This window comes from Stegostoma tigrinum, chromosome 8 (assembly GCF_030684315.1).
Source record: "Stegostoma tigrinum isolate sSteTig4 chromosome 8, sSteTig4.hap1, whole genome shotgun sequence".
Lineage (NCBI taxonomy): Eukaryota > Metazoa > Chordata > Chondrichthyes > Orectolobiformes > Stegostomatidae > Stegostoma > Stegostoma tigrinum.
The window spans coordinates 67,571,030-67,597,380 of record NC_081361.1 but is presented as its reverse complement, the minus strand read 5'-3'; the positions used below and the strand labels follow the sequence as shown (position 1 = coordinate 67,597,380).

General features: G+C 41.2%; 1 protein-coding gene across 1 annotated transcript; it reads right to left on the bottom strand.

Annotated features, from left to right (window-relative positions):
* Positions 1-368: 368 nt before the first annotated feature.
* Positions 369-25,155, bottom strand: ipp (intracisternal A particle-promoted polypeptide). The gene is made up of 8 exons (XM_048539586.2): positions 24,598-25,155; positions 16,162-16,593; positions 8,949-9,104; positions 6,984-7,151; positions 5,464-5,601; positions 3,800-3,922; positions 2,880-3,100; positions 369-849 (listed from the first exon to the last, which is right to left on the bottom strand). Exons 1-8 carry the CDS (start codon positions 24,899-24,901, stop codon positions 625-627), a joined length of 1,767 nt encoding a protein of 588 aa, XP_048395543.1. The 5' UTR covers positions 24,902-25,155; the 3' UTR covers positions 369-624.
* Between the last annotated feature and the right edge of the window lie 1,196 nt (positions 25,156-26,351).

Below are 26,351 nucleotides of genomic sequence, written 5' to 3'. Positions count from 1 at the left end.
ATTATGCAAAACCATCCAGTTAGTGTGTAAACTCTGGACAGCGCTTAAAAAGGCTAACATCGTGGGTCACTACACATATACTTCAGAAACATTCACTCAGCTGCTTTCAAGAAAAACTCCACTGAACATACAACCCAAAAATGTTATAAATTTAAGTGCGTTGTCGAAATGCTGTATGTTGCTTCAAGTTCTTGTTTTCTAAACTGCATTGTAGTGAAAGGAAAACTCTGGTTTTACGCAAATAAGTGTTTGGCCTTTTGGTTTTTTTTATATTTGCTGAGAATTTTAAAATCCTGCATGAAATTAGGTAATCACACAACTTCAAATGGAAAACTGTTACAGCAACAGTACTGAATGACATGTTGAAATTCACAGTTTGTTAAATCAAGTTTATTCCAAGTGAAATTATAGAAACATGTACACATTTGAGACAAGTAACACAAACATCTTTTGTAGTTTGGACATAACGCTGCCAGAGTCATCGGTTTTAAACCCAATGGTAGATGTCCAAACTTACAAACTTTATATTTATCACAAATGAGATTTATAACAGTTCAACGAGATATAGATTTTCTTCATCTGAAAGTCTTTTTGATTAAAATATCAGAAGGCAATCATCAACTATTAAAGCACAGCTACTCCACCGTCACATCTGCTAGTTATCATGTTCCCAATTTCTATCCATGTGTCAGTGTGAGGATCATACACTTCAACAGAGTCCAGAGTAACAGGAGCTGAGGAATCCCTACCTGATGTCCGGCCTCCTACCGCGTAAAGAAGGCCATTAACAGCAATGACTGAAACACCTGCTCTTGCCATTTTCATTGGTGAAACCTCAAACCATTTCTCCTGAAAAATTACAGCATGTGTGCCGGTGGGTGGCAAAGAGAAAAGGAGAAAAAAAGAATTTCAGCTCACTAATTCACAAAATATCTTTAGAAGATAGCTAAAACTTATAGTACAGAATGTTTCTGGTTCCCTGACAGAACAATGTCATGTGTCAAATGTTCAATTCCCAGCAGCAACATGCTTTGGTCTCTGCAGGTGCGCAGTTAATAAGGAATTTCTGCAGGTTCCTCAGTGGATGGAGGGAGGCTTTACATTTTAATCAATCATTGACTATCCCATTTATACCAATGATAATGGAGAGACGATTCTGGTGTTCTTGCCTCACTTTCCTGAAATCAGCACATGAAGAAAGCTGATGATAGAGTTGTGCTGGGAACATCTTTGATTTGGAGAGGCTGAGAGGGCAGACCAGAAGTCAGATATAGGTAAAATTCAGTTGTGAAGAAACCCCAACCTCAACCCTGAAAGGTCTTTGGGATAACAGTCTTTCAGTCACTGCTTTTCCAACTTGTATCTACAACTTTTCTTTTCCACTCTGAAACCAACACATAACCTTGTCAGGACCATGCCAATATCACCTGAAACACATTCAGCAGGGGATCCCATAGACAAAAAGATTTTTAAAATTACAACAGTATTGGATAATGTCAGTGATAATGGGAACTGCAGATGCTGGAGAATCCAAGATAACAAAGTATGGAGCTGGATGAACACAGCAGTCCCCTCCCCCCACTGCATCCCAAAACCAGCCCAGCCTGTCTCTGCTTCCCTAACCTGTTCTTCCTCTCACCCATCCCTTCCTACCACCTCATCCCACCTCCTTGACCTGTACATCTTCCCTGGACTGACCTATCCCCTCCCTACCTCCCCACCTATACTCTCCTCTCTACCTATCTTGTTTTCTCTCCATCTTTGGTCCGCCTCCCCCTCTCCCTATTTATTCCAGTTCCCTCTCCCCATTTATTCCAGTTCCCTCTCCCCATCTCCCTCTCTGATGAAGGGTCTAGGTCCAAAACGTCAGCTTTTGTGCTCCTGAGATGCTGTTTGGCCTGCTGTGTTCATCCAGCTCCACACATTGTTATCTTGGATAATGTCAGTGTCTTCTCACTGCAATCTTACCAAAGCAGCTGCAGTTTTATTTTGGCTTTTTTTCAAGAACTAAGTAAATCACTGAGCAAGATGATTTTGTAGTTATAGCATGTAAAATTTGCAGTTAAAAGCAGTAGTTTCCTTCAGAAGAGTTCCAAAGAAAAAGTGTTATAGCCTTTATATTTTGGTAGCGTACTTTGCCCGTCATCTAGAGAAATAACTGGTGTAGTTGAAAAACAGTTATGTTTAGTGAAGACTGGGAAAATAGGAAGGATCACATTGTTCATTGGTCAAGCTGAGACTTGTTTCTCTAATGTGGATAAGTCTACAATCATATGGTATTCATTAAATTGCTGGGTTGTAGGCTCAGAACCCACACATTAGGCTCAAAGAACGTTGAACCTGCTTTAAAAAGAGTTACTGAGACAAATTAGCTGCTGTCAAACACGATTAATTTCACAACTACCACATCTGGACTCATCTATTACACACTACATATAAAATACCAGAAAGATCTTTGAACTCTGCATTCATCCAAGATAGCAGCCTCCTCATCAGTGACATCTTACTGCCCTCATTCAAGAAGCACATTACCATCCGTTCTGCACAGTCAACCAATCAGCATTGAGAATGTTAATGTTTTTTGAATCAGTAAACACAATAAGCTGATGGGTAAGATCTCAGCTGTACACCCACACCCAATCATGTAACAAACTACTCTTTTCACCTGTTCTAATCATTTGCTCAGACAATGAGCGGAGTACGCTACCTGAATAGCAAACAGTTTCTGTTCTTCTAAGGAACTCTAAAATCATAATAGATGCTCATTTCACAGTTTCAAGATAATTGTGAAATTGTCTTCCTTGATGTTACTGCTCCCATCATGAAAACATTCAAACAAATTTATTTTAAATAAATAACTATTAATAAACTACACCTACCTCCTGAAGTGAATACTTCTCGACTGTCTGCAGAGCATTCTGAGTCTCATTCCACCCTCCAACAGCATAAACACAGTCATTCAGGACAGCTACTCCAACATAGGCTCTTTTTGTCTTCATATCATCTAGTGGTGTCCAACGCTTTGTGAGAGGATTGAACATTTCAGCTGAACAGAGTTCTGACCCTGAATCACTCAAGCCTCCAACAACATAAATTACACCTACGAAACAATTACAAATATTTCTGATTTGTATGATAGTTAATTTATCCCTTTCTAAAGTCTGTCAAAACAATGGAAATGTATATAGCATAAGCTTTTGAATCAGGAAATGTGAGCTTCCCCACTAATACAAGTGATTGTGATTTGAAAGCAATCGTGTGTGGATTGGTATAGATTTGCGGTAATTACCTTCATGTTTAAATAGCTTACTAATAAACATTGTGCAGATGTACACACAAAAAATTAGAAAAGGGAGGGCTGCTGCAGGAACCCATTGGGATTCAGAAAAGGAAGGCGAAAACATGGGAAAACAAGTGAGAATAAAAGTCATTATAGTTTACTCAATCCTCAGACCAAGGTGCAAGAAGAAAATACAGAAAAATCAACGCAACAAAGACTGGACGACAGGGGAGAGGAATTGGACCAAAATGATTTGGTCATCCATGTCAAAAGTTGCACTAAGTTTAAGAATAATAAAGAGGAATTGTTTACTTTTTCCAGTTACATAGGATGTCGTTTGTGACTTCGATCAAGATATTTCACAAGTGTGGCAGAGGTGCTTGCCATATTGATTAAATTTATAAAAATCATACCGCCAGGTAACAATGGTGACACCTACCGCAAGCAATCTAAATAACCTATTGGTAAGGGCATGTGTAAAAAGAAATTAAAAGTCACATTTGTGCAAATAGTGCCTACCTTGCATTTCACAACACCCAAAGAAGTACCGAGGGACAACCATGTTACCAATAATCTCCCATTTATTGTCAGAGGGGTCGAATCTTTCTATCGTCTTTCCAATGTCTGCTCCTACCCATCCTCCTGGAAATAATCAAAACATATGCACTGATTATTAATAATAAATACTCTAAATTTGTTTGTAAACTGACAAAACCACCCTTAAATCCAAAAAAAACTTCACAATTCAAAACATTTTAAAAATTATTACACTTCTGTTTAATTGCTAAATTTGTATATTCATTACAGCATATTCCTCCTTCCAGATCATGCAATTTGAAGAGACTGCATTCATATTACTGATCATCTGTATTCAAAACTGATAGAAGCTGCAATGTCTCCATTGTTTGAATGGTTTTGTTTGAGTTACACTTAAAAAAAGGGCTTCGTGTTTAACTTGTAAAGAAGAACATAAAATACATAATCATCAGGTCATATAACTTGCCATAAGACAAAAATATGACAATTTGCGAATGAACAGTATAATGTTGTCTTTTTGTCATTTAAAAGTTGGTAATTATATACGTTTTTCATTTGTTTATGAGATGTGGATATCACTGGCTAGGTCAGCATTTATAACCCATTTCTAATTGCTTTTCAGGTGATGGTGTTGCGCTGCCTTCCTGAACCACAACAGTCCCTGGAGTGAGGTTTGACCCACAGCTGGCAGGAAGAGAATTCCATACTGATCCAGCAACAATGAAGGAACAAGCAATATATTTCTAAGAGTGTGGCTTCAGGAAAACTTGAGGGTGAAGGAGTACCCTTGTATTTGTAGGTGGTAGAGTTTGTGGTTCAGAAGGTGTTGCCAAAGGACATTTGTTGAGTTGCTGCTGTAAATCTCAAGCATGATACATACTGAGATGATTCAACTCCCAACAACTACGACTATCTTCCATTGTGGAAGATGAGACTCTCATCAATGGAGAGTCTTCTTCAATTTCCACTAACTCTAGTTCTGCAAGGGCTCCTTGATACCATACATGGATCAAGTGCTGCCTTGATAATCAGGACAGTCACTCTTGCGTCACCTCTGGAATTCAGCTACTGTCCAATGTTTGTACCAAGACTGTAACAAGCCAGGAGGCGTCTGGCCCTGGCATAATCCAAACTGAGTGTTAGTGAGCAGGTTATTGCTGAGCACGTGCCTTTTGGCAATATTGGTGGCAATCACTTCCATCACAGCTAATGACTGAGGGTAGACTTAGAGGGAGGCAGTTGGCAAGGTTGGACCTATCCTGCTTTTTTGGGAAAAGGACAGACTTGGGCAATTTTCCTTATTGCTGTGTAGATGTCAATGTTCAAGTTGTACTGCAACAGCTGGCCGACTGGCATGGCTGGTTCTGCACTAGATGTATAGCATTCAGTATTTGTGGTCTAATATCAGGTAAGCGAAGTACCTCCTTCAGCCATGTGCTTTGTTTGCATAGTTGATTCAACGAACTGTCAGGTGACTGTAAAACAGGTACCTCTGTCAGTTCCAAAAGTTATGAAGAAACCTCTGCTATGACAGTAAGGCTATGACATCACTGAAACTACCTTTTACCTATCGGTCGTATATGGCCAGATGTGTCTTATAAAACATAAGTACTTGATGTATAAAATTTATTTACAAATTTTCCTACCGAGAGCATAAATAGCAGCATGACAAGCGCACACAGCAAGTCCACATCGCGGGTAATTCATAGAAGCCACCGCCGCCCATTGTTTAGTTACTGGATCATATCGTTCAGCACAGTCAAAAATCATGGAATCACTTTCACCTTAAATATGTAACAGATCACAATCATTTTCAATCCTGTCAAGGCATCACAAGCATAACTACTGTCCCTTAATGAAAATTTAAAATTCTTTCTGAACCTATTCTAGTTAGTAAAATTAAAAATGTAATTTGGCCTTTAGCTGAATTCATTCCATTAGGTTCTTGGTTAAATTGAACAATATTTTAGATTGCATCTGTCCTACAAGTCTGTAATTGCTAAGAGGAATATCTTTTGTACGTTACTATTAAACTACGCTGCAAGTAACACCATCAAGTGTCTATAAAAGAAGCAAAATTATTTTTTGCCCAAGTACTTAAAATTTCCTGAATTATCTTAAATTCCCCAAGTACCAAAATGTCTTAAATCACGAACTGTGAATTTATCAACTTATTAGAAAATTTATGAAACTTATCCAATTTCCTTTCCAAGTTGCCATCCAAAAGAATACACTTATTGTTGATCCGAAACAAAAACTGACTTTAGCAAAGTAAAATGTTGTTCTTATCAATTAAGAAGAAATGTCCTAGATTGAAGACAGTATCCAGAATATTGCGGGAAACACTGAGGCACCATGTGCTCAATCTCCTTGAAAATCCAGGTATGCAGAAGGAAAAGATCTCGAACACAATTAAACAATCCAAGCAAAGCAGCTCACTATACGTACGTAGGAAACTTAAAAGTCTGAGAATGAAGAAATAATCAATGTCAAATAAAGGGATATAGCAGTGGAATCAGAGCATAATCGTGAGGACGTGGAATTAGGCTTGTGTCACATGTCCACCAACAATAAGCAAACATGAATCACAGTGAACATATTAGAGGAAGGCTCTGAGGTGGAAAACAGTTTGCTTTGGGGATTGAAGACATGGTTGATATCATTTATAATAAAGGCGAGACACATTAAAGGAAGTCAGCAGCAGAAACAGATTAGAATTAAAAAATAATTATCAGGAGTCACTATTTGAAGTCTTAGAAATTTGCCTCCTAGTCTGAAAAGTTATCCAATACATCAATTTTTAAGTCTAATTGCTTGGAATTAGAACTATTGTTGACTTTAGAGGGGAGTATGGGACACAGAATGAAAGCCTAAGCAGACTGCTTATTTCTCATGTTGCTCTTATAAAAGTGCTTACTTTGAAGTTTTGTGAAAAACACTATTAACTTTAAAAAATTAAAAAATATCAAACATCATTCATCCCTCATCCCCATGCACATCTCAAAAATTATCGACAAGTGGATAAAAAAAAGACAAAACACTCATCCACATGCATTAGTGATGAGGGCCTTCCCTACAGAAATGAAACAACTCTCAAACCAAATTTTATATTTTATGAGCAGTTAATTGAAGAACTAATTCTTGACATCCCGCTGACATAACTTACCACCTATTACGTAGATCATCCCTTCGAGTACTGCAACACCTAACCCACTTCGGGCCTGGTGGAGGGACGACACTGTAGTCCAGTACTGACTGAATGAATCAAACCGCTCCACACAGCTGAGAGTTCTGCTGTCACTCCAGCGTCCTCCCTGAAGCCGAGTGTACCCACCTTGTTAAAAGAAATGATTTAAAAAATCATGCCTTCAACAGCATCCAGTCAAATCCCATACTATGATGTAAGTATACAATATACATCTAAACTTCAGTTTTACTGAATTAAATTTAAGAAATATAAGCTGACTTTGGGTTTGTGTTAAGGACACAAGAAAAAAAAAATCAAAGTTTGGCTTTGAATTTGCAGTGTTCGATAATGAACAGTAAGTATTCACTGCAATTACTTCACAGAATATGACTTCAACCCTGGGATTTCATGCAACACAAATTAAACCAAAATTTCTACAAGTGTGGCCCATTATTCAGTGTTCTTCCATATGTTGCACAAAAGAAAACAGCACCTTTTTAGATGAGGTTTTTAAAGTGAGTAATAACTTCTGTGAACAACTAGTCTGAACCTAAAAATATTGTGGGATGTTGTTAAATGTCTCCACTGTGCTAAATTACTCTAATTCTTTTAAAAACAGGCTTTTAGAATAATTAGTACTTTAAAGTTCATGATATTCCAGCTTCGACATTCACCTCTGATATACATCTTGAACTTTATTATATGTTCTATTACATTTTTAAAAGGTCAACTATCAAGTCAAATGCTCTTCTTCTCTGATTTAGTATTTATAATAATTGCTTAAAATGATTGGCTGTTCAGGCAGTGTGATGATTTACTTCCTCAAAGCTCGAAGCCTCAGTAGGGAGGATAACCATCACTTACACAGAGACAGGTAAATTTCTCAACACACAGTTCACTAGCTCTTTCAGAACAGCTTTCATTGACCATAGCTTTCACTGCTATTCTTTCACTGTGGTGGGAAAAATAAGGGCTTTCTTTTAAATATCTACACAAAAATTTGCTGAAAGAAAGCTTTGAAAATAGTGTTTTGTTTCTGACACAGTTTAGGACCTCTTGTACACAAAGTAATGAACAGAATCCAAATTAAACAGAGACAGAGGAGACATAATGTTATTATCGTGGAAGGTAATGATGTAACAGCAAAGGCATTTACCCTCAAATTAAAGTTGCTGCATATCAAACTTCAGAAGGATTTTGGAATTCAAGAATCAATACCCACAAGTAGATTCAACAAACATATCAGGAAAGATCAACATTTTGGTCTCTTTTCTCTTGAGAAGAAAAGCTGAAGGGTGACCTCACAAAGGTCTTAAACATTATGAAAGGTTTTGATCAAATGATTGACAAAGAACATTCTTTCTTGGGAATAACCCAACTAGAAATCAATAATAAGATAGTCAGCAAGAATGCAACACCGAATTCAGCAAAAAAAAGTTATCCAAAAAACTAGTGACTGCAGGAGGTGGCTGAAGAAAACATTGCAACTATATGAAAGGGAAGTTAAAGAAAGTAATAACAGTTGAAAATACAATCTCCAAACATTAGAAATCAACATTACAGCAGACCTGTATCACAACCAGCCTAAAGAGATCAAGAAAAGAAGAAAATAATAATATAGTCAGCAACCCTTTACATAGCCTGCAAAAATAACAACGTGAAAACACTTTAAATTACTGGGTCCAATATAATTCTTTGTACTATTAATTTTCAGCTGCTGTGTTTATGGTCAAGAGTATTATCATTCTTACCTGTCTTACTTTCCAGTCAAATGACAATTTTACATGATATATCGCATATACTGAGCAAGAGGTTTACTAATGTTACTCTAACTTGTAAATGTGTACAACATAGCAACTGTATTGTAACTTGACGATGCACCAGATACTGTTGATCGTTTTAAATGTGATCAGATCTAATTACAGAAAGAACAATTAAAAAAACCTATAGCATAGAGGTACTTCCTGGCCTTCCTTCGGGGACGAATCTTTGATGCAGGTGACATTTTGTAGAACTTGCTCTCTTTCTGAGGTTTACTGACCTCCCTATATTCCTCCAGCAACTTCTGCAGGGCCACACGCAGACTAAAGTCAGGAATACCTGGAGAGAGGAATAAGATTCTATTGCATTTACTCCCAAAAAATTAACAAATATGCAGCACTGTTGTAGGTCTTGCTATCCCAGCTGATGTTATTACTGGACAAATCAGATCTGACTGGTCACGTTGAAATCTGGCTCAATAGATTTTTTTCTATCACATCAGACAGACTTTCACTTAAACACAGGCATGGAACGTTGCAGATTTGTCTTCAATAAAAAGTGAAATTTATTATGCAATAAAAAATGAAGAATAAACAAAACTATTTACACTTAACACAAATATAAAGATTTCAATACTGACAGTAAAATACAATCTTTTTAATCCTACAGCAACCCTTTACAGCCAAAGACCACTCCAACATTTCATCCACTTCACCAACACCTTCCACCCCAACCTTAAGTTCACCTGGACCATCTCTGATACCTCCCTCTCCTTCCTGGACCTCTCGATTTCCATCTCTGGCAACTACCTGCAAACTGATATCCATTTCAAGCCCACCGACTCCCATAGCTACCTAGAATACACCTACTCCCACCCACCTTCCTACAAAAACGCCATCCCCTAATCCCAATTTCTTCGCCTCCGCGGCATCTGCTCCCAGGATAAGGCATTCCACTCCCATACATCTCAGCTGTCCTAATTTTTCAAGAACCGCAACTTCCCCTCCTCAGTGGTTGAGTACACCCTCAACGTGTCTCCCGCAACTCATCCCTCACACCTTCTCCCTGCAATAATAACCAAAAGAGAATCCCCTTCGTCCTCATGTACCACCCCCCCAACCTCCGAATCCAACGCATCATCGTCCAACATTTATGCCACCTACGATCAGACCCCGTCACCAAAAAGATATTTCCCTCCCCGCTCCTGTCCGCTTTCCGCAAGGACTGCTCATTCCGCGACTCCTTCGTCAGCTCTATGCTCCCCACCAATTTCTCCACCACACGCGGTACCTTTCCCTGCAAATGCAAGAGGTACAACACCAGCTCCTACACATCCTCTCTTACCTCTGTTCAAGGCCCCAAACAATCCTTCCAGATCTGGCAGGGATTCACCTGCACTTCATCCAATCTGATCTACTGCACTTGTGGCTCCTGATGTGGTCTACTTTATATGGGGGGGGGGGGGGGGGGGGGGGGGGGGGAGAGACCAAGCACATACTCGGGGATCGGTTTGCAGAGCAGCTGCGCTCTGCACACATCAACCAACCCAATCTTCCATTTTTACGCCCCTAATTCCCCTAACAACATGTCCATCCTTGGCCCCATCCACTGTCAGAGTGAGGCCAAACATAAACTGGAGGAACACCACCTGATATTTTGCCTTGGGAGCTTACAGCCCAAAGGCCTCAACTTTGACTTCATCAGCTTCAAAATACCTCCACTCCCAGCCTTATCCCATGTCCAACCCTCCCCGTCACCTGACCTAACTTGCCCATCTTCCTCCTCACCTATCCATTCCATCCTTCCCATGGACAAATCACAATATGTCCTACCTGCATTCACCCATCACCATCTCTCCTCCCCTTCCCCCAGCCCCAACCCCCTCCCTCTATTTCTGGACTCCTCGCCCTTCCCCAGTCCTGACAAAGGGTTTCGGCCCAAAGCACTGCCAAAGCATCTGACCTGCCGTGTTTTTCCAGCCTCACACCTCTTGACCCTGGCTTCCAGCATCTGCAGTCCTTATTGTCTCCAAGACGACTGTTACTTTTACAGAAACCATTAGGAATTTGGGAATTGACAATTGAGACAATCTGGGATTGATCCTGTGTTATCCATGCACTGGCAAGCCAATTCGAACTCAGGATGCTTCTGATCATTAACAGGGAAGATGGCCAATGCTCCCTTGCACATGGATGTATTCTGACTCCTGAAGCAACTGCTATGCATGAACTTCAGAAATCCTTAATGCTGGGTGGTTTACAACAAATGGAAAAGACTGAAGAAGAAGGTCAACTTTAGTCAACAGAGGAGACAAGAAACACACGTCCAGTCAGCAAGAACCTGGAGTTAGGGAGGTCCTGAAGTGGTCTGATTGAAAACCTTTTCTTGACTAAAATTTATTTTGTCTGTATTAGAATAAACTTAATAAAATCTGTAAAACCTAAAAAATATATTTGTAGCTGGAATGGGTCTCACAACTAATCAGGACTAGTATGCTTTTAGATTGGCTCCCTCAAGTCAGTCTTTAATTGCAATTGACTTAGTTCTTCCACTTAAAGTTAAGCCCAAATCTTACAACATATGTAATATGCTATCACACAAAATATAAAATATCATGGCCATAAATAATACAAACTAAACACTTATATTGGGAAATATGTAGATTCGTATCAGGCTGTTTTGGGAATTGAGGTTTTATTGCCTTCTTATGATAGATGGAGAGTTCACTGAATAGGGTTAGATTATGTAGATCTGAATGTGAGGTTTCAGATCACTTGTTTACAAGGTTTCACTACTGTGGGACATTTAATTAGGTTGAGCCATGGCAGTGTAATATGATGCAGATTCTTCAACAACTACAAGACAGAACAAAGTGTATGTGGATTCTTATATTTGTATGGGTAGTCTTTAATGATATGATGGTACATGGCATGGATTGTTTGATGCCAATCATGTGTCAACCAGTAATTGAAATTTTTTTCTAATAACAGTGACGTTGTGTTGTGCAAATTCAGTTTCTATTTGTTAGTGGCAGGATGAGAGAAAATGATTGAAGGACAAGATGATCTAAAACACTGTGCTTTGAAATGAGGACCGGGCAGCTGATCAACTTTTCTCTATTTGGGACCTGAAGCAGGAAACAATGTCTTGAAATTTAACGTAAGTAATAATAACAACATGGAATTGAAACCAACTAGCAACAGCCAAATTTTGCTCTGCTGGTAAATGCACCTTTTTAAAAAAAATTGTTTATGGGATGAACATCCCATCCTAAAACACTGTGGGGCCTACCTGTATCAAAATAAATGCAGTGGTTCATAAAGATGACTCACCAGGAATTTCTTCAGCTGGACGATGGTGACTCAGAGTTGCAGAGTTATACGGCATGGAAACTGACCCTTTACTCCAATTCGACCATGCCAATCAGATTTCCTAAATTGACCCAATCCAATTTGCCAGCATTTGGCCCATATCCTTCTAAACCCTTGCTATTCACGTACCCATCCAGATGCCCTTTAAATGTTGCAATTGTACCAGCCGCCATCACTTATTCTGGCAGCTTGTTCCATACATGCACCATCCTTAACATGAAAAAGGTGCCCCTCAGCCCCGTATGTCCTCTAGGTGTGGAGTCCCCTAACCTGGGAAAAAGACTTTGGCTATTCACCCTATCCATGCCCCTCATGTTTTTATAAATCTCTCTAAGGTCACCCCTCAGCTTCTGACGTGCCAAGAGAAAAAAATGCTCCTCTCCCTCGAGTTCAAACCATCTAACTCCAGCAACACCTTGTAAATCTTTTCTGAACCCTTTCAAGGTTAACAACATCTTTCCTATAGCAGGGAGACCTGAATTGAATGCAGTATTCTAAAAATAAGTGGCCTGAACGCAGTATTCTAGAAGTGGTCTCACAAATGTCCTTGACAGCCAGAACATGACTTCCCAAATCCGATATTCAAAGCACTGACCAATGGTGGCAAGCATGCCAAACACCTCGTTTACCACCCTGTTGACCTGCAACTCCACTTTCAAGGAACTATGCACTTGCATTCCTAGTTCCCTTGGATCAGCAACATTCCCCAGAGCTATACCATTAATTGTACAAACCCTGCCCTGATACCAGAATGCAACACCACACATTTATCTACATTAAACTTCATCTGTCAATCCTTGGCCCATTCATCCATCTGGTCAGGGTACCATTGTACTCTGAACTAACTTTTTTTGCTGTCTGCTACACCATCAATTTTGCCATCATTTGCAAATCTACTAAACATACCTCCTATATTCACATTCAAATTATTTATAGAAATGACAGAAAGCAGTGGGCCCAGCACCCATCCTCGTGGCACATCACTGGTCAGTGGCCTACAGTTCGAAAACAACCCTCCACCATCACCCTACATCTCCTAACTTCAAGCCAATTTTGTATCCAAATGGCCAGTTCTTCCATGCCTTGTTTGTGATCTAACCTTGCTAACCAGTCTACCATGAGGAACGTTGTCAAACACCTTGCCAAAGTCCATGTAGACAACATTGGTCAAGGCTGAGCAGTCAATCTTCTTCTGTCACTTCTTCAAAAAAAAAACTCAATCACGTTAGTGAGGCGTGATTTCCTGCGCACAAAGTCACGTTGATGCTCTCTAATCAGTCCATGCCTTTCCAAATGCACGTAAATCCTATTCCTCAGAATCCCCTCCAACAACTCACCCAACACAGCTTCAGAGTTCCTTAGCTTTTCCTTACCACCTTTAAATATTTCCATCCCATCTGCCAACCTCCCGTCTGCGAGCACCTCAAATGTGGCTGTCGATGATACAAATTTTCTCAGCAAGGGGCCCACCAATCTCTTCCCTTGCTTCCTGCAAAGTTCTGCGATAGACCTGATCAGGTCCCAGGGATTTATCCACCCTTAAGCATTTTGAGACATCGAGCAGCTCCTTCTCTGTAATGTGGACACTTTTCAAGATATCACTATTTATTTCCCCAAGTTCTCTCACTTCAACATCCTTCTTCACAGTAAATACGGATGTGAAATACTCATTTAGTACCTCACCCATGTTCTGTGGTTCCACACAAAGATCAACAAGGCCGGTTAAGGGGCCCTACTTTCTCCCAAGTTACTCCTTTTCTCTAATGTATTTGTAGAATCCCTTTGGATTTTGCTTAACTCTATTTGCCATAGATATCTGATGTCCCTTTTTGCTGTCCTGATTTCCCTCTTAAGTATACTTATACTGCCCTTATACTCCTCTGGGGATTCACTAGATCCAGCTGTCTGTATGTGACACATGCCTCTTCCTTCGTCTTGTCCAGAGCCTCAGGTTCTCTAGTCATCCAGCATTCCCTATGCATACCAGCCATGGCCTTCACACTAACAGGAACATAGTGTGTCTGATCTCTCAATCTTATTTTTAAAGGCCTCTCACTTTCGTCCTGTCCCTTTAGCTGCGAATAGCCTCTCCCAAATAACTTTTGAAAGCTCTTGCCTAATACCGTCAAAATTGGCCTTCCTACAATTTAGAATATTAACTTTTAGATCAGGTCTATCCTTTTCCATAACTATTTTAAAAATAACAGAATTATGATCAGTGGCCGGAAAGTACTCCCCCAACGATACCTCAGTCACTGACACTGCCTTCTTTCCCAAGCTAAGGTCAAGTTTTGCTCCTTCTCTCCCATGTACATCCACATTCTGAATAAGTTTTTTGTATATACTTAACAAATTTCTCTCCATCCAAGCCCTTAAACTAAAAACACAACTCCCCCTCCTGACTTGCACCCCCCACCTTTCTATCCTTCCCAAAGCATCTATACCCTGGAACATTAAGCTGCTCCTTCCTGAGCTACGTTTCTGCAATAGCTATGGTATCCCAGTCCCATGTTCCTAACCAATCCCCTAAGATCATCTGCCTTAACTGTCAGGCCTCTTGCACTCAAACAAATGTTGTTTAATTTATCAGTGTTACCTTGTTCTCTGCCTTACTCTATTTAACTTGGTCGTCTTCATTACTATACCAGTCTCAGATGTATTTTTTTCCTCACTCTCTCTTTGAGTCTCCCTGCTTCAATGTTTTAAAACCTCCTGAGTAGATCTTGTTGCAGAAATTTCTAGCTGACTAGACAGTCCCCCATCACAATCAATTGCTTGCAACTTGATATAATTCCCCCACCCAAAAAAAAAACAGTAGAGTGAGTTTCAGTACCGGAAACCCGGATGTCATATTCCCCGAGAGGCCATCACCCCCAACATTATTCAAACTTGTTGTTTGAGATGGGGATAGCCACAGTAACCTCCCGCACTACCTTTCCTGGCGGCAACCCATCCACCTCAGTGTATCTGCGGTTTTTCTACCTTCCTCAAACTGCCACATATTACACCCCCAGCTCCTAGAAATTCCTCAATGCCTCTAACCGCTGCTCCAGCTGATCCATGCAATCCGACAGGATTTGCATCCAAACACACTTCCTGCAGACATAATCTCCAGGAATACTGAAATTCTTCCTAATCTCCCACATCCAACCGGAAGCACACATCACACTACTAAAAGCCATCTCTGCACCTTAATCTACAGATCCAAAATATACCCAAGAAAACAATTACAGCACACATTCCCATAAACTCAGCATTAGCAGTCTTACTGCTCTAAACCACTGCTCTATGATAATTTAATACCTACCTTTTATCTTAAAAATGTAATCATGAGACAGATCTTTGTGGAACACATTGCCACAGAGGACTGTGGAGTGTCCTTGAGTCTTTTGAGACAGAGATAGATAGGTTCTTGTTTGGTCAGGGATAAAGGGTTACAGGAAGGCAGAAGGAGAATGGGGTTGAGAACCACATCAGGGTGATTGGTCCACCAGTCAGACTCGATGGGCCAAACAAACGAATTCTGGTCCGAAACCTTATGGTCATCACTTTCTAAAGAGAAATTAGGGCTCGATAACAGGAGCTGACCAAACCAGTAATGTTCATAAGCACAAATTGTTTCTAAAAATCTGTGACTTCACTCAAGGAAGCAATGTTAAGTCACCCTCTTGAAATATTGCAGACCACGTGGTGCAAGTTTATCTGTGGTGCTATTAGAAAGGGAGTTCCAAAATTTTATGTAATGCAGAAACTATGGTACAATTCCAAGTCAGGTTGATGGAAACTTGCAGATGGTTGTGTTTCCACGCACCTATTGCCCTCATCCTCTAGGTAGCAGAGGTTATAGGTTTGGAAGGTGTTGCAAAAAAAAAACACCCCGGATGAATTGCTGCAATGTACTTCCTAAATAGCACACACAGATGTCATTATGATGGAGGCAGTAAATGTCTAATGTCATGCACACGTTAGCAATGAGCATGCTACTTTGTCCTGAAGAACATGAAATACTCAAAATTCTGTCGTACCTTCAATATACTTGAATAATCTTCGTGAAGACAGCAGAGGAAATCGAACAGGATCCAGAATTTCAATCACATATTTTTTCCTTTTGCCCATGTCTTTGAGCACCCATTCCATAGCAGCTGTGAAAACTTGATATTCATCTTCAATGTGGAGTTCTTCACTTTTTAATATCTTTACAAGTTGATCTTTTTCTAATCCAATAAATTCCTCAGTTTTACATACCTCCAGGAAGTGCACATAAATGTAGCTTTCACTGAATTCCATGAGATCATGACATGCGATTTGCTCAGCAAATTGATAAATTCCAACACAGTTTGAGGGATCAACTTGCCCTTTTAAAAAATTACTGCACATGTTCACAATCTCAGTTAACTGCAACATATCCGCTGCAAGGATCACCTCTTGTACATTTTTTATGCTGACATCAATGATACCTGTTCAACATGGAGAAGAAAGGACATGGGTTTTAAAGCCCATACAATACAATCACTGGGGGGATAAGCATGGCAATGTCAGGAGTGAACCTGTTCATATAATTCTGTTGGGACTTCAAATTAAATGCTGCAAAACTAACTACTCTGCAATAAAAAAAACACAATTTCAACATAACAGACACTGAAAGCAAAGTCATCAGCATATTCTGGGTCCATTACAGAGCAGTACATTCATCAGCCTATCAGTTAGCTCAGCTCTAACTGTGACTGGTACATTACATGATCTTGTTGCTGTCTAACAACTTTCCAAATTTAATTATAACTGTTCTGGATGTGACTTTGCTCGCTGAGCTGGAAGGTTAGTTTTCAGACGTTTCGTCACCATTCTAGGTAACATCATCAGTGAGCCTCCGATGAAGCTTCATCGGAGGCTCACTAATGATGTTACCTAGAATGGTGACGAAACGTCTGAAAACTAACCTTCCAGCTCAGTGAGCAAACTCACATCCAGAACCTCAACCTGAGCTACAAATCTTCTCAAAACTCGCTATTATAACTGTTCTTAGCACAGTAATGGTCGGCATTCTCCTTTTGACAGTGCTCAGAAATTGTGTTAGTACAGGAAATTATTCAACTTGATCTGAGCAAAGATGAATAAATAATGTGTTCACATCAGCATGAAGACTCAGAACTCCAGACTCGCAGAACACTAATGTTTGTAACTTTGGGTAATAGGGGTCACAAGGAAGAAAACTGCAGTTTAAGTCCTCTGATGAGTCACTGCAGTCTCCTGCTGATTGTGCATATGACAGTCAGAGTGTACTAGTATTGCAGGAATTAAGAAAAAAAATATAATTCCTGGTACACTAACAAACCAACATGTTCCATCCTTGTGCTAATTAACCTAATGCAGTGTTGTTCCAACTGCACCCATTTGTGCAAACCACGAGTTAGAGTGCAAACTTGAATCTGCTGAATGGCAGAAACTTCAAGAGTTGAGGGAGCACTAGCCCAGCTTCTACTCTACTCCTGGAGTCATGGTATTGATATGGCTGGTTAAATCATAGTCATAGAATCACACAGCATGAAACAGACCCTTTGGTCCAATCCGACTCACCCACACTGATCAGACATTCCAATCTGACCTATTGCCATGTGCCAGCATTGACACATATCCCTGTAAACCCTTCCTCTTCATATACCCATCTAGATGCCTTTTAAATGTTGTAATTGTACCAGCCTCTGCCACTTCATCTGGCAGCTCATTCCATGCACATGCCACCCCCTGCATGAAAAAGTTAATCATCAGTTCCTTTTCAAATCTTTCTCCTCTCATCTTAAACCTATGCCCTCTAATTTTGCACTTCCCACCCCAGGAAAGAGATCTTAGCTATTCACTCTATCCATGCCCCTCATGATTTTCTAAATCTCTCTAAGGTCACCCCCTCAGCCTCTGATGCTCTAGGGAAAAAAAGCCCCAGCCCATTCAGCCTCGCCCTATAACTCAAACACTCCAGTTCCAGCAAAATCCTTGTAGATCTTTTCTGAACCCTCTCAAGCTTAATAACATCCATCCTACAGAAGGATGTTGTTAACTTTACGCAGTATTCTAGAAGTGGCCTCACTAATGTTTTGTACAGCCACATTCTAGACAAAGCAACTCCTCTATTCAATGTTCTGACCAATGAAGACGTGTACCAAACGCCTTCTGCACTACCCTGTCCACTTATGATTCAACTTTGAAAGAAGTACACACCTGCACCCCGAGGTCTCTTTGTTCAGCAATGTTCCCTGGGGCCTGACCATTTGTTGTGGACATTGTTTATGGGCGTTGGTTATGTTACTGCTATTGAAAGTTTGCATGGAAGTTATCTTGTCATATGCCTGGCTGGGTAGAATGTGAGACAGCTGACATGTGTTAGCCTAGATTAGATAACTTTGAAGGCTAGTATGGACTGCTTCATTTTTGGTTAAGTTGTAAATGAATTGGAACACTGTGGAATAACAATAACAATGTGTATTTATCTTGTATTTTTAAATGTAAAAATAAAGCATTGCAAGGTATATGACACTGAACCACATTAGTAGATACAATGGCAGTTGGCTAATAACTTGATCAAAGAGATAAAAGGAGAATTTTACAGAATGAAAGCAAGACAAGGAATCAGAGGTTTGAGAAGGGAATTCCAGAGCTTACAGCCATCCCACATCTAGTGTGATGACAGAGGGAAGATGCAGCTGATTATAATTAATTAGTTTGAGGACAGCGATCTGTGCAAGGCTCCCTTGTGGCACAGTGGCAGTGTTCCTACCCCTAGGCCAAGATGCCCAGGTTCAAGTCCCACCTGGTTCAGAGGTAAGTATTATCTCTGAACAGGCTGATTAGGAAAAATAGGCTTAAAAGAAAAGCACATCTTCAGAACATCTACACAGCTGTTCTGTGGCTGCTACAGCCATCTTGAACAACCCCAACTATCAGTCTCACGTCAAGTATGGGATCAGAGTTTTCGCTTTAACTTCTGCCCTCAGCTTCGGCTTTTGTCTCTTTTCGGCTCCTTAATGCCAATATGAATTTTATTTTTATGTGGAGGACAGCAAACTTCACCTCTTTCAACAATTTCCGGAACATTTTCATTTATTGAAAGTTCTATATGAACATGTGCACTTTTCTGTCAGTTCTAACATTATTTCTGGAACAAAGTCTGGGACCAGGAGATTTTGGCAGAAAGCAAAACTCAACTCTCTTTTTTTCTACAAGATAAAAACATTTTCTTGAAGCAAGTTCAGCATGCTCATAGCACCATCTTCTGCTCCTTTGACCTTTTCCCCTCTAAACTGCTGACGATACCACTTCCCTTCGTGGTCCCTATGTTTGCTAATAAGGTTAATGATTCTCACTGCAAGTATTGTACTTCTTCACAGAATCCCTACGGTGTGGAAACAGGCCATTCGGCACAAGTCCATACTGATTCTCTGACGAACATCCCACCCAGGCTCACTCCCTTACCCTATCGCTGCATTTCCCAAGGCTAACACACCTCACCTCCACATCCCTGGACACTGCAGACAATTTGGCATTGGCCAATCCACCTAACCTGCACATCTTTTGGACAGTGGGAAGAAACCAGAGCACCCAGTGAAAATCCAGACAGACATGTGGAGAATGTACAAACTCCACACAGACTGTAACCCAAGGTTGGAATTGAACCTGTGCCCCTGGTACTGTGAGGCAGCAGTGCTAATCACTGAAGCCACCGTGCCACCCCAATTTACCTACTTATCACTCTGTCATCACATTTCTGCTGAAAGAAAAACACCTGGCCACACCATCCTTGCAAACTACCACCAAATCTCCATCCTTCCTTTCCACTAAGAATCATAGAATTCCAACAGTGCAGAGAGAGGCCATTGAGTCTGCACTGACCCTCCGAAGCACTTTCCATGTGATCGTGACAAAGACAAACCTTGCCTCCTCATCCTGCTAGGCATGTCTGTAGGTTTTAATCCGGTTGACCACACCATCTTCCACAGTCATCCAGCAGGATGGAACAGCAATTACCTGATTCGATTGTAATCTAATTACAGCCAAAGAATCACTTCTATTAGCTTTTCTTCTGCTCTCTGACCATTATCTCTTGTATCCCCAAGTACGTATCATTATCCCCCAGCTGTTTTTCATCTAGACACCATTTCTCAGTAGTGTCATCTTAAAAATATCAGTTTTTTAATGTGTCTGATAGCACCCATCTGTATCTCAACATCGCTCTCAACCTCTCCACTATTGCTCAGTTCTCAGATTCCCTCTGTGACATTCAATACTGGGTGAGCAGAAATATCTGGCAGTTAAACATTAGAAAAGCTGAAACCATTGTTTTAGCGTCCACACAAAGTTGCTTCTCCAGCATTTCTCTCATTAGCAACTATGTGAGGCTGTGCAGCATTTCACCATTTTGAAACCATATTCAGCCAGAAGACGAACTTCCAGCCTCTTTTTACCTAGATCCCCTATTTCCACCTCTATAACGTTGTCTGGAAGACACAGTCTGTAATTTTAAGATAACTTTCTTCCTTTACAACCTTTGTTACGGCAAATATAAAATATAAGACTTGAAGTATCTGCATAATTACAGATTTATCAAATTAATTTGATGAATTTTAATTTGATGATTTACTGCTACCTAATTTTTGAGACAACAATAAATTTTGAAGATCTTGTTCAACATACAATTAATTTTTTGACTGAATATGGTTAGTGAAAGTTATCTCCTTTCAAACTGTGGCAAAGAGAACATTTTCAAAGAGAAACAATAGATTAGAACTTTTGGCTACAACAGGCCCTTTAATCTAGAAACTAGGACAAAAAGTGCTCTATAAAGGAGCTACACTGTTTTAACAATTTATATTTCAGCAGTTTTTCTAAATTTGGCAAATTATATATGTGCTTTACAATGAATGCAGACATAAAATAAGTCAAGCAAAGAAACATTAGATGATCCAAAGGTTGGTCAAAAAAAAAATCTCAAAACTGTCGTGATTAGAAAAGGTCAGCAAGGTGGATCTCAATGTTAGAGTTCCCTGACTGGGCCAGATTAAAAGCCCAATCAGGGAGAATTGGCTGACAGATATAAACAGGAGTGTCAGGGATTCTGCTCACTTCAGGAGCTGGCTGGGTCAGTGTCGTGTGCTATACACATGTAAATAAACAGTGACTTGGTGATGGGATACCGCCCCTCATGGAGTTATTTCAGTGGTGATGAGAGACAAACATGCCACTAAAGACGCTTGCTTACAACAATTGCCTTTGAGTTGAGTTAAGCATTTCTGGCATGATGCTGCTGTTTACGAAGGCTGACTTGTTCAATCCTGATATCTAAGACTGGGCCCAGAACCAATGCATTATTCTTTCCGGACAAGTGACATTGGGCAGACTAAAAGCAATGGGTAATTCTCGTGACAGCTTGTGGACCTGCAGCCTTTTTGGTTATTAGGAGCCTAACTTTCCCTAATACTAAAAGTTTTCAAGAGTTGATGCACGTACCCAAGATATTATGACCCCAAGCCTTCTCTAATTCTGGATGCTATTGGTTTTACTCAGCAGTTTGAGAACCACAGGAATCTGTGTTGTGATTTTTGAGTAGATCAAGACTGGCAGAGGCGTGTGATTTTTGTTTAACCTGAAGTGATATGTGCAATTAATGATGTGACCATGCAAAAGTGCCTACTAGCTGCACCCAACCTGATTTCAAACAGGCAGTACAACTGGTTTTGTCATTAGAAAATGCAGCTAGTGGAGCTTATGAGTTACAGGGTATTCTGACAGATGTGGACATCCCCACCAGGCTAAATGAGCTTGAGAAACACCACTTGAATGAAGGCAGTTGTGCAGCCTCAATCAGGGCATACATTAGGCAGGGAGACTCTATGTCAGCCTACAGCAAAACCCCGAACAAAGACAAACCTCAGCCAAATGGTCACGGGCCGGCATGCTGTTGTAGTTGCTGCATTATGTGGACTCAAGACAGCAAGAGTGCCCCATTAGGCCTGAATTGAGTAAAAGAACTCATTGTCCCATAATTCAGGACAGTGCACATCCGGAAAGTCCACCTACAGCTGGTTTGGAACAGTTAAATTGCTTAGCAACATCCGAATCAAAATAAACATTTGTTAAATGGCCACCTAGTCTAATGGAAGTCGATAGTTGCACAGCTGTATCAGTGATTGCATAGCCTGTGTTTACTGAAATTCACTCTGAACTCCAACCCTCATGTTTGCATAAGGCCTTGGCCAGGCTGAGAACCTATACTCGGAATCCCCTACAGATTTAGGGTTAACTGCAGTTCCAATCTCTTACGAGAACGGGCTGGTTCAGTTACCACAGACTGTAGTAAAAGGCTTGGGCCCAAGCTTGATGGGGCAAAATTGGTTGAGAAACATTCAACGTGATTGGCTTAACATTTTTCAGTTAGAAAATGATGACCTAAGCGAGGTCCTAATTAAATTTTTCAGCAATGTCCAAGGACCATCAAAAGGCCCATGGCCACCTTACATGTTGACCAAGAAGCAACTCCACAATTCTGCAAGGCCTGCGCAGTGCCACTTGCCTTATGCACAGAAGTAGAGGCAGAAATCAGGAGGCTGGAAAATGAAGAACTCACCAGACCAGTATGCTTTGCAGAATGGACAGCACCAGTCGTACTGACTATGAAGTCCAACAAGTTACGTTTGGCGGCCAGGATTGGATACCAGCATAACTGCTTTGGTGCGGCAGTGCCAAGAGAGCCAACATGGACAAAAATTTCCACTAGTAGCTCCCCGACATTCATGGGAATGGCTGTGTAAACCCTGGCCTCGGTTTCACATCAACTATGTCAGACCCTTCATGGGCTCTTTGCTTTTAGTCACTGTGGATGGCCATTCAAAGTGGTTTAATGTGCATAGAATTCATTTGTCAAAAATGGGAATGACAACTGATGAAGATTATAATCATCTTTTGCAATACACGGACAACAGGTCATTATTTGCCAGGAGGGAATTTGAGTGTATCCTAAAGTTGCATGGCATTCAGCATGCAAGGTCAGCTCCATACCATCCATCATCCAATGGTTGGGCAGAAAGAACACTCTAAACTTTGAAAGCAGGCTTAAAGAAACAGCCTATGACTTCATTTGACACCAAACTGTCTCAGTTCCTGTTTGATTACAGGATCAACCATAATGCAACTAAAGGGATAGCTGCATCAGAGTTTCTATGGGACGAGGATGCCGCACCGGGTTAAACCTGATCTTCCCAGACCTTTTGGAGGCAGGGGTGAAGCTGGGATGGGATTGGTGTATCAGAATCAGGGATACAAACGCCAGACACAAGACTCCTCTCAGCAACAGAGGCAGTTTACTTCAGGGGACGAAGTTTGACATCAAGACCACGGGATTAGCCCAATATGAAATCACGTCCATTATATTCAACATTTGGGTAAAAGAGGTCCTGATCAAGCACGTGGACCACATGAAAGCTGCAACCTTGCAACAGGGCAGCAGCTAAACATACAAGGCCCTACAGAACACCCCACAAGGCTGTCAGGACCGTTGTATCAGAGGTAATGTGAACTCCAGATGCTGGAGAATCCGAGATCCTGAAGGGTCCAGTCCAAAATGTCAGCTTTTGTGTTCCTAAGATGATGCTTGCCCTATTGTGTTCATCCAGCTCCACACTTTGTAAGGTCAGAACTGTTGTGTTCTCCCTCTACCTAATGTTGGAAAAGTCTCTCAGAACGAGATGGATATGGCAGATGTTGCAGCCTTGTCACCGTTACTGAATGAAGATAACTTTCAGCTGAGACATTCCAGGTGCAAGAGGCAGGCTATGGTCTGGGACATGTCGCCTGTATCTGAGAGGACACCAAAGAATTAGGCCCAGTGCAAAAACACCACAGGAGAAGCTACAGGAAAAAGAACAAGTCCAGTCAGTGAGTCCTGGCTGAAAGTCATAAACAGGAGTGTCAGGGATTCTGCTCAGTCAGAGCTGGCTCTCTGCCAGAGATAACGGGACCTGCAGATGCTGGAGAATCCAAGATAACAAAGTGTGAAGCTGGACGAACACAGCAGGCCGAGCTAGATGCTGCTTGGCCTGCTGGCTCTGCGCCAGTTGGGTCACTGTCATGCACTACGCACGTGTAAATAAAAGATGATTTGGTGACGAGATACCTACCTTCTTGGAGTTACTGCACAAGTTTGAAAGAAGGACTTCACTTTAGATCTGAATGTCCTCTTACAAATACCCAGGAAGGCTCTGAGGACCCGAAACCTTAAAGTCTGATATTTTCCTTCATAGATGCTGTCAGGCCTACTGATCTTTTCCAGCAACTTTGCTTTCACTCCTGATTTACAGCATCCACAGTTCTTTCGGTTTTAACTCAATTGCAGTTTCTTCCTGCCTCCGCCTAGTAGTTTATTCCCATCGAGATTTGTTGTCTTGTTATGAAATAACAACAGTCCCGCGGATATTTACCTGTGTAAATAAACTCCAGGAGTAAGCGGAAAGTTTCAGCCTCGATACCATGGATCTGGATGAGACTTTTGCTGGCTTCCTGCATCCCTCCTGCGAACAGCACTGCGAAGTACGGGCTGCTGGCGGCCAGTATCAGCTTGTGGACGCTAAAAAGCTGCTCCTCCACCTGCAGCTGCACATCACAGAATTCAGCCCGGCCCCTCATGCGGTTTATCTGGGCCAGCAGGAGCCGGGCATGTTTATCACAAGCCGACTGTGCCACTTCACAGGCCAGGCCCGGCTTCGGGTAAACACAATGTGCCATCGCTCCGTTACGTGGCAACACGTAACACACACTGCACCCCCCCCGGACAACCGGGCGCTGTCACACGGTCGAAAACTCCTCGCACACCATCAGTCTGCTCCAACACGGCACCGAGCCGACGGCGCTCACCGTCATCGGCTTATCCTCCCTGCTAGGTCGAGTAATCGAGCCCCGCATGGCGGCTTCCGGCCGGGACGGTGGGGGGCGCCGAGTCCTGCCGGACAGTGCGCGAAACCGCCACAACTGAGGAGGGCGGGGCGGACGGGGGCGCTGCAAAACAGAGTCCTCCGGAACAGACGGCGGCGCTGCGTGTCGGACTCCTCCAGGACAGACGGTGGCGCTGCGTGTCGGACTCCTCCGGGACGATAGGAGGCACTGTCGTACCGCGAGCATTGTAAACAAACCCCGCGTTGAAGCAAGGCGAACCTCACCCCCGCACTGTTAAAGGTCAGAAAGTAAAATAGTCATTTTTGCAATGACCAGTTTTGAAATATGTGAATTGAAGTGTTCAAAGAGTTATTGTTTCTGCAAACGGACTCTGTATCAGAACAGAAAGGTTGAGATTGATTGTACACCCACCAGTTCCAGATTTAAATAATGCAGACTCAGGATACAGTGTGTTACAAAGTAAGTGCTGTTTATTGAACCAGGGTAACTGGAGTTCAAGAGGCCGCAGATTGCGGCAGGCTGTTGACAGTATAATTGACAAACATGTTATTTCAACATATCAAATGGAGTAATACAACGGGGATGAGTCGGAACATTATCAGTGAAGGAAATGTGTTTGACAACTATTATGATCAAGATTCATTCATAATTTTTACCGCCCAGATGTTTTATCGTTGTTCTAAAGATGCCAAATCTATGCGTGTTGATCGTTCCTGCTATCATAATAAAAAGTTTAAACTTGTTTCCATTACTCTATAATTTTAATAAACGTAATTACTCAGATTTTGCGGTCAGTGAAGGAACAGCTTTTGACGTCCAGGGTATATTTCTTAAATGCAATCGCGGATGCTCTGACTGTTAGCCAATTCTTATACATGGACACTTGGGATTGCAAATGTGAGGATATGTGTTGAAATGCTTAAATATAAGAGTTGGTGGTGTGAACCTAAGATTGGGTTGTAATATTGATATTACATGTGTAACAAAAAGTAACGAAGATGGTTAAACTTGCTTTTCTTATTCCATTCTGCCAATGGACTACAGTGGTTCAAAAAGACTGCCATCTTCTCAAGGATGACTAGGAATGGGCAATAAATGCTGGCTTATTTAATCATTCAGATGTCAGGTTTTTAAACAGGTTATAATCAATTGATTGATTCAATCCTGATCCAGAATTAATGTAAGATAACAAAGTGTGGAGCTGGATGAACACAGCAGGCCAAGCAGCATCTTAGGAGCACAAAGCTGACATTTCAGGCCTAGACCCTTCATCTGAAAAGGG

Excerpts from the sequence above, each read along its gene's own strand:
- ipp (XM_048539586.2), bottom strand. The coding sequence starts at position 24,901 with ATGGCACATTGTGTTTACCCGAAGCCGGGCCTGGCCTGTGAAGTGGCA. Across the intron at positions 9,105-16,161 it reads ATTATTCAAGTATATTGAAG|GTATTCCTGACTTTAGTCTG; the intron begins GTACGACAGAAT and ends TCCTCTCTCCAG. Across the intron at positions 5,602-6,983 it reads GATGATCTACGTAATAGGTG|GTGAAAGTGATTCCATGATT; the intron begins GTAAGTTATGTC and ends TACATATTTAAG.